Source organism: Tasmannia lanceolata, unplaced genomic scaffold (genome assembly GCF_043159265.1).
Source record: "Tasmannia lanceolata isolate RefF3 unplaced genomic scaffold, GAP_Taslan_0.1 ptg000006l, whole genome shotgun sequence".
Lineage (NCBI taxonomy): Eukaryota > Viridiplantae > Streptophyta > Magnoliopsida > Canellales > Winteraceae > Tasmannia > Tasmannia lanceolata.
This window is the reverse complement of record NW_027518683.1, coordinates 13,154,819-13,164,637: the sequence shown is the minus strand read 5'-3', so window position 1 is coordinate 13,164,637 and position 9,819 is coordinate 13,154,819. Positions and strand designations below refer to the sequence as shown.

At 37.1% G+C, this 9,819-nt stretch overlaps 1 protein-coding gene across 6 annotated transcripts in view; it reads right to left on the bottom strand.

Moving 5' to 3' along the window:
• Nucleotides 1-147: 147 nt before the first annotated feature.
• The window catches only part of LOC143879769 (CLEC16A-like protein), a 31,632-nt gene continuing 21,960 nt past the window's right edge, over nt 148-9,819 (bottom strand). For 5 of the 6 annotated variants that reach the window (XM_077382327.1, XM_077382324.1, XM_077382323.1 and 2 more), the window contains exon 21: nt 148-966. In XM_077382327.1, the coding sequence (XP_077238442.1) occupies nt 646-966 (321 nt within the window). In that variant the 3' untranslated portion in view covers nt 148-645. The other variant, XM_077382329.1, reaches the window with a different exon arrangement.

Below are 9,819 nucleotides of genomic sequence, written 5' to 3'. Positions count from 1 at the left end.
TTTGGTGCCATCACCAAAACAAATTAGTTTGGATATCTTTTTCCTTTATTTATAAAGACTGCTTACTACATACACACATACGTAATCATGTATAACGACTGATAGCATCTGATGCAGATAAAAAGTAGGAACTTTTGCCTCAGTGTCACTGTTCAATCTCTTCCACATTTATATGATATTGAATGAATAATTTAGGATCTCAAATTTACACTTATGTTTCAGCTGAATAGAACAAGAGGAAAAGAGAAGCACAAAAAACTCAAAAGAAACTGAAAAGACACCCTATGGTATAGGGCTTGTTAAAGAATGAGAAAAATGATACATAAGGTTACAAAATCAGGGTAAGAGAAAGCAACCTAGTATACAAAGAATGGCATTGAATCTCTGATGATTCAATGGCTGAAGCACCACCACTCTACATTTATGTTTTCTAAAGCTGCCTTGTGAAACTAATAATATACAAATGGGTGAAGCACATTTGCAAAAGACAAACATACGTCTCCTTCCCAGCCCTTTTTTATGACATAGGATATCCCCACCCCATTTTAAGGTAGGACTAATCCCTATGGATGCACGCAGTCACCCGTGAACCATCTCCTTCCCCGCCCATGAAGTGACTATTATTTCACTGTTCGCCCGTTGGGCTTAGAAAGAATGTGTTGATGTTGTGGAAGAAGACTCCGAAAGTAAATGAGGAGAATGTACAGGTCGGTCGAGGTCGAGGTTGAGCAGAGGCTTTAGTATTCTCTCCACCTCACTACTTTGTAGATGCATCTCCTCGAGAATCATAGACTCCGCAGACTTGCAAGATTGCTCGTCCCTGAAAGAAAGAGTCCATCTACCATCAACCAGGGCCTTCGTCTTTGCTCTTCTGAAGGTGTCGGACTTTGTGGGGTCCATGAAGGGTAAAGTTGATGGTCGGATACGTAAATGTAACCATCTTGAATGTTTATCATCTATTCTGGGCTGGTGGAGAAACACAAGTTATTGGTCAGTATGTTGTAACTGCTTTTCCTTGCCAATTTGCTTCAGAAAAGATCATTTTATTCAGATATATAGAGAATATTCACAAGATGAATTTTAGCTCTGAGCTGGTTAAAAGAAAATTTTCAAAAGCACACTAAAAACCCATTAGGGTTTGATTACACTAGAGAACTCATACAGATCTTTCACAAGATTAAGCCCCTAGTTGGCAAGACTCAAAACAAGTTGTGGGGATGATATTTACGGCTATGTTACGTCATTGACTGAAGAACATGAGAAAATTTCCAGGTCTCATCAAATTAGACCTGGAAAACCCACAACTATGCATATCAAAGCTAGCTTCTGGATTCGTGTTCCTAAAACTCGGTTATGGATAAAACTGGCAGCAGAAAAAAAGAAACAAAAAGTTTGTGAGAATAAGACACTTTGTTTGCTGAATGGAGAAATCAGAAATTTTCTTTATATTGCTTTGTTTTTGTGTGTGCTGGACTGAACCTGCAATATCAATACAAGGCACTTGGTCATAACCACCAAGGCAGAGGTTCAATCTAAACTACCAGAACCAACCGAACAAATAAACATCAATTATACCTGCAAAAAGAAACAATGGCAAAACTCCTGCAAGGTACGCAAAATTAATAGGAGAAACCTAAACGAGCAAATAGTCCACATTTATCTCTATAAATTTTATGCAACTATTCATACTCAAGTGAAATTATTCAGTCATTTCATCAGACCAACTTTGGCATTCTTCACACAGAGTGATCATAAGAGGGTTTTAGTGAATCAATCCAGTTGAATCAGTATGTCATTTCATAAACCATACCATTGAAGGAAGTGTAAGATATTTTGACCTCTCTAATCTCAGTTACCAAGCCATCCAGAAAAATATACAGCTATCAACTTAATGATATCAAGGGACCAATCGTTAGATACATGTACCCATGTCAGTTTATTTATTTATTTGGAATAATATGTCAAGATTGACGTCTGCATGTAAACCGAACTTACGGACTTGCAATTGCAATGACAATTAGTTAGTTCCAGTATATTTATGTGATTCTGCAACTCAATGTATTCAACCCATTAGGGGCCCCTACTTCGAGTTTTGAGGTGGCAAGATTTGAAATTTGGGATGTTGGCAGCCAAGTACAAACCTAACACAGGTCTAGGATGTAGGTATGGGACCATGGGAGTGGCATTAGAGGATCACAGATGAACATAGAGCGCAAGTCGAAGGACAAATCACAAACATTTACAAAGACAGGATTGAAGGCTCTTTACAATATTAGAGCTCTGAAGGGCCCAATACTACAGCTTGATTGGTAACTTTGAACAAACAACCGATGTGCAATAACATAACATGCATGAAAATGAGAAACAAACTGCGAAAGTTTTTCGATTGTATTCTCAACATACTACACATCGTACATGAAGCTGGAATGAGGACGGAACAGAATTGATAGAAATTCCGGAATCGTGTGAAAACTGGAATCCAATAGAAACCAGAATTGCACGGGACTTTCCGGCGATCACCCAGAATCGCCACAAAAAACTTTTTGTGCGATTCCAATCAAAAAAGGAAAAAAAAAAGAAATATTGTTTTGGATTTGTTACATTTTCCATTCTGGAACAGAAAATTTCAGGATTTTCATCTGGCGCAGAACGGAGTTGCTAACTAAGATGATGGTTAATATTGAAAAATCACGGGAGGCTAACTTCACCTACTAGTTTTCTCACTTGGAGAGCTTTAAAAAAGAGTCTCCGCCTGAGAAATGGTCTGTAACAGTTGAAAGGTCCTATGCCAAGGCCAAAGAACGAAACCAAGAGTGCGAACAGACCCATGTTAATGCCCATTCTTGAAATTGGAGTAGACAAACAAGTTGTCCAGCCTTGTAAGTTGTAATTGTTCTAAATCTTATCTCCTATCACAACGGTTTGCTTAAGTAAATGTCAGTTGAATTTTCTATGATAGTTTTATACATATTACACGATTGTTGTTCTAGTTTCAAAACGATTTGATAAAGTAAATGTCAGTTAAATTTTCAATAATATGTCAGTTGAATTTTCAATAATAGTTGTATACATCTTATCTCCTCTTTCACTACTGTTTAATCAAATATTTCTGTTGAATTTTAAATATTAATTTCATGCATATTATAGATTATTATTGCTCTAATCCTATTAAATCAAATTACGTGTGATGAATTCTGTAGGGAAAAAACCACAACCAGATGGAGCTAATTTACTACACATTGTGTTTTAGATGATGCAAACTGAAAGATAGAAGAAGAAAAAAGGAAATTAACAAGGATAATAATAGGCTTGCTATCTGTATCTAGTTACATAGGATTAACATGCCTTAGCAACAATCAGTTAGTACTGCAACTAACGAGACGAAAACAGTAAAATAGGACTGATAACGCAAATGTTGACCAGCCCTACTTGTAATTTTTCTACATCTTATTTCCTTTTTCACAATTGTTTGGTTAAGAATTTTTGTTGAATTTTAAATAATAATTTTGTGTATATTAGATTATTATTGTTCTAATCATATAGATCAAATTTTGTGTGATGAATTCTTTAGGGAAAAAACCACGACCGGATGGAGCTAATTTACTACAATTTTTTTATTTTTTTTATTTTTTTTTGAAAAATGACATATTTCATCGAAATTAGAGAAGCATTAGGGGCGAGTAATCCCCCCTGCATTACAAAATATCAATGAGAACTGGAGTGGGCATACCCAACCAGAGAGAAGCCTTAAAATAAAGCAAAAACAGGCATGTATCTTTTCTTTCCTTCGTCATTCCATTAACATGCCTAATTTTCTTTTCAGAATTCCACACAATTCTTTCTCCATCTTCATTAATCCCTTCAGGACGCCCTTTAAAATCTTCAGTCGGCTCTCCTATGCAGAGCACTTCTCCAATTCCTCCATGATGTGCTTGATTTGAAAATCTAGCATGTCAATGAGAAGGTGTTCCGGCAGCCGATTCAAGAATACAGGGTTTTTTCTGCTGGCGATCCTCTCCTCCACCAGCCGGATACCTACAATCATGTTGGATTCCCAATTCAACCGCCTCACAATCCTTTCCTCTCTTAACATCAGTTGGAAGAAAGGGTGTTCGTACAACGGCGAATGGGTATCCTTGACGGAATCCATCCCACAAAGCCTATACATGGTGAAAGGTCGATCTCCAACCTCTAGATTAAGTGATTCCCACTGCTTTCGGAGAAGATCCCCCGACAACTCTTTGTGGGTCGGATCATTGATAAAGGCCCTCTTCCGTCGTAGGTCATCGATCTCATTCTCATGAGAATGTTTTCTAGGACCAGAATCATGAGATACCTCCTATTCCTATCTCCAGAGCACGAAGAAGATTCATTACCCATATCCTGGTGGTGGAAGTTAAAAATTACCCAAAAAACCTATTGGCTTTGTAACGACCCAAATTTTTGAGGATTTTTTTTAAAATCTCAAAACCTGAATCGTTACCCCAAAAGGGAAATATTAACTAACCAATTTTATCCCATGAGGAAAATTCACTAAATAAAATGAATAAATCTTATACCATTATGAAATTAATGGTCCATTACAATATTAAAACCTAATACTAAAAATACTATTGAATTTAAAATAAAGCTGAACTGCAACTCAAACTAAAACACCATAACTGAATATAGCTCGACACTCTAACCAACTCCCAATCCCGTGACATTTATAGTGTGACAGAAGCTCCATTGCCAACACCTAGAGAACCTGTGGGTGGTGACAGAGTCAGCAACAAGCTGAACAAGATCCTCTAATGGCTCGCAAAGTAAGAGCCACTAAATGAGATTGCATTATGAAATTATTTCTTATGATTTAGAGGGTTAGCATAAGCAAACAACCATTCATTAAGATAAAAATAAAAAACAGAACTAGAACTAGAAATAGAAATAGGGACCAAACTTTAAAATGCAAAGATGCAAGGATGCAAAATAAAAATGCATGAGACTACGCCAAGACCATACGGTATTTCAAACCCCCGCTTTCATTCATTTTCTTTTTCCTTTATTTTTCATTTCATGGCATTTATATGCCGCCGTTGATCTTGACCATCTAGGCCCCCACCCCTATCTGGGTGTAACCTAGGTAGGATTTCATCGGTCATCCTGTCTACCAGGTCCACCTGAATGCATTGCCAGCCCAATGTCGTACGCTCTCCTCAGGGTGGCTTTTGGCATCTCGCCAAAGGTTGGCTCCAAGGGGGTATCCCATTGGCCTCTCTCCCATAGTATCCTATATGTGAATGCATGTTTTTTTATACGTACCTCTTTTCCTCTCTGTCATGAGGGGTTTTTCTTTTACTTTCTCCTGCATGGTTAGTGTACTAGCATATTATCAACAATTTATCAAAACAGAGCTTGCTATCCATTTTAACCATTAGAAAAGAATCTAATCACACGAAATGCAATCATAATAACAAGACCATTTATGTAACCGTTGCTATGAAAGACACCATCACTTGCCTTAGAGTTTGAGTGTAAAGAGATGAAGTGAATGGCTCTAAGTGTCAACCGAAAGTAAACCTGTAATTATCACATCTCAAAGTGTCAATTAAATTAGTTAAAGCTAAAAGTTATTCTCTAAATAAATTGGTTCGTCTCAACCTATTTATTCTCTCTTATTATAGTTAGTCATAAGTTGCTCCAATGAATAACCTAAGTAAGTCTTTCACCCTAGCAGTTACTTTTCGAGCTATATCATATTCATTATAGTTTTCATTATAAAACCATCAAGATTTAGAACCTAATATCTACAATGATTTTTCAAAAACGATTGTTAATCTAACATCCAGCTCCTTTAGGTGCTATTTTTACTAAAATCGGGCCCCTATAACTTAAATACATTATACACTTATATTAAACTACATGGAAAAATATATACACATATTATGTAACAAGTATCTAAAAGGATAAAAAAACAGTTTTTAAAAACCCTTTGTCCTTTTAAAGAATATCAACACTTTAGGGCTTAGTAAAACACCTAAATAAATATATATATATATATGGGAATTGCTAGTGTCCATCGCAAAAGGGTTCTCGCGGCTAGTCTGTCGCACATCAGACCAGCCACCTCGTTAATGAAGACAACAGTTTTTGTCTCCATTCACGAGGTGGTTGGTCTGACGTGCAACAAACCAGCCGCGAAAACCCTTTTGTTCTCTCTCTCTCTCTCTCTCTCTCTCTCTCTCTCTCTCTCTCTCTCTATATATATATATATATATATATATAGAACAATACCTTATAACTTATAAAATACTTGAGTAGAGAATCTACACAAAACAGCCCATAATCGCACTATTTTTATGCTGATCTCGTATGAATATCAACCCTTAAAATATATTTAATGTACCTACATATCACACTTTTCAAGAAAAACAACATATGTACTATATACGACAAGTACACATTGAAATCTATACATAATAATCATTCTTATATGCTGATTTTTTATAAAAACGGTGAGAAATACATTAAAAAAATAACACGCATAGGATAGATCGATTAAAACAAATCTCTTAACACTTTGGGTTACTCCTAGTGGAGTTTATAAAGAAAATATAATATATACGAATTTAGGGCATAAAACTTTGAAAAGGCATTCAAAAATAAGGTTATTGATCCTTAAAGAAAACAAAAACTTCAAGAAAACATTGTATAAACCCTAAGTAGATCAAACCGAAATCAAACGGAAGCGAAAACATCGAATTAATCAAAGAAATACGAAAAAGCACATGTCTCGGGCACTTACTCGAAGACGAAAACCTAATCGATGAAAGCCCTAGCCTTCCTCTTATTTTCTTCTCTTTTTTCCCTTTCTTTCTCTTTTTTCTCTCTTCTTTTTTTTATTCCCAAAATCTTTCTATTTTTAGTAATTCAAATTTTACTATAAATAGTAATACGGAAATTTTACTAAAAATAGTAATCCGAAATTACTATAAATAGTAAATCCGAAATTCTCAGATTTAATTATCTAATTTTAGACGAAATTTTCGATTTGTAACCCTAGTTTTATGACTTTTATTATACTTTTGAAATAGTTCAGGGTTACTTGTATGATGACAAAAGCCCAAAAGAAGTGAAGACAAAAGCCAAATCCTTCTCTCTCTCTCTCTCTCTCTCTCTCTCTCTCTCTCTCTCTCTCTCTCTCTCTCTCTCTCTCTCTCGTTTTGGGCGAGCGCATGAATGGAGAGAAAAACCCACGTTTTTTGGTTTTATTGGGTTTTTATAAAACCCATTCACTTATGTTTCCTAGATTAAATCAAAGAGAATAACATGTCTCCTATTCTAACTCTCCTTCTATTTCTTTGTTTCCAATTAAAATTAGTATTGTAAGGTTTTTTCCTAACTCTATTAGGTTTCTTTTATTCTTATTTTATTAATTAAGTTAACTAAAAAGGAAAATACTAAATTTTAATATTGGCACTCTTAGAAATTGTCTAATAAGACAAAACTCGTAACTATGCATCCTAACAGAAAAAATGCCATAACTTACTCAAATCACGTCCCTAAATCTTGGGTCTGTTAGATAGGTATTCGAAATACCCATCTACCAAGACCAAAATCATGTCGAACGGACAAGAATTGATGCCCCAAAAATAGGTTATACTTAAAAAAACGAAAATACATGGTTATTTTTTGTCTAGGGATCTACGGTCCAGATATAATTAAGGTTATTAACTTTTCAGTCCGTTTGGGGCCGGGTCTTTACAGGCTCCAAAGACTTTCTTTCGGTAGTCTTATTGTTCTTCAAAACTCTATACCCCGGATGCCCTAGAAACCCAGACCCCAGGTATTACCAATTTCCGCCCCTTTATAATAAGGACAAATCACTAAGGGAAGAGAGAAGTGTCCACAGGTCACTAAGACACGACGCTTAGGGTAGCATGCCAAGGGAAATTTATAGCATTTCCCTTTTCCCAAAAAGAAGTAAATTTAAGGAAGCTTGTACTTCACGATTTAACCTAAAGGCCTCACATCACCTAGAATATACTAGATGGTGGGCACCCCGATCTAAACAGCCAATATCTACTAGTGGCAGGGGGGCTAAAGATGAATTAATCGAAGGTGAACCCAACTCTGGGCAGATGGGAATTTAATTTGATAGGTTTTGGGAGCCGATTACTACTTTGCACCTTTATTGCTCCCACGGATTTCTCCAGATAGGTTGAACAAAGTTTTGATCTTGCCACCTCCGTCTTAGTTTTCTGCCAGGATTGGTCTCGCCAAAGGCAATATTCCTTGCTTTAACTTGGTGACCACCTTTTTTGCTCAACTTGGTAGATAGGTCCAACCACGATACTTTCCGCCTAGGGGCAGGAATGTCAATTGACTTGTATCCTACTAGAGAAAGGCAGGAGGGGCTCTCACTCTCAGGAATGGTGATTCCAAGACCTTTGTCAGATCCGACCTTGGGCAGCGCACCATGGACCGATTCGAAATTTGAATTCAGAATAGGGGACGAAAATTTGCAGGAAGGCAGCCTTGGAGGATTCAATTCTCCTTCTGTCGGCGGCAATGGCGGAAAATCCAAGCCAACAGGACCCGAAGAGGATTTAGTCCAAGAATATCCATCTAATTTTTCCGGAATTTCAATCCCAATGGAGTAAACTTGATCTAGAACCCTAATTCTAACAGATGATCCTAAAAGTTTCCATCGGGGGGCTAAAATTTTGACAGAAACAAAACTCATACAATGTTGATGACTGCCTTCCATCTTTATGTCCAGAACTTTACCAAAAAGATTCCCTAAAGCCTCCACTGTAGATGCAACCCAAACGTGTAACGGGATACCATAGAAATTGACCCACAAGGGTTCCTCTCCTTGAATAAACTCCTTATTCCACGGTGAGAGGGAGATCAAATGATTCCCCAGAGCTTCCGGGCCTTTGAAGAGGACCAGCGAGGCCTACAATTCTTATTCAAACATAAACAGGAGTTCATCCCCCGCCAAGATACAGGGGCAATGTAATGATGGAATATCCCAAAGCTTTTGTGCCCAAAGCCAGAGGTCCTCTAAAGATCATTTGTGGTCTTTCTTTTTCCCAATCAAACAGGCTTTTAGAGAATCCATTTGGATTTCTACTTCCCTACCCGAGATGGTCAAATTCGGGTTACCTCCAATCTCTTGTGAAATCATTTTACCAGTATCAGGCCAACGATTGCTCTCACCATAATCAATCTCTAATCGAGGTAAAGGACGAGTACGGGGAGCCCAAGAGGAAGAGGTCCTGAATCGGCAACACCAACGGCAATTATCCCTCCATTTGAAGTTAAGGTACCTGCAGGGAGAGTAGAACCAGTTTCCATGGGTAGAACCTACCTCTGATTTCGATCTGCCTTTAGACTCATCTCCTTCCCCAGACAGCGAAGCCGATTTCCCATTATCTTGTTTATATATTCTACATCTTTTTCGCCACCTGAAATTTTGGTAGCGGCAATAGGATCATTGCCAATCCTACAACCCCCAACTCTTCCGCCTTATAACGGTCCGAATTCTTCAAGTCTCATAGTTTTTCCCTCACCATCTTTGCCTTCCTCATCATACTAATCATCATTCACATTTAAATAATGTCCTTTTTTCCAATCCCAGTTTTTTGCTACAAATTGTTTTTTAGATGATGCAAACTGAAAGACAGAATAAAAAAGGAAATTAACAAAGATAATAGGCTTGCTACCTATATCTAAGGACACAGAATTAACATGCCTTGCCAACAATCAGTTAGTACTGCAACTAACAAGACGAACATGGTAAAATAGGAATGATAATGCAAAGGTTTGATATCT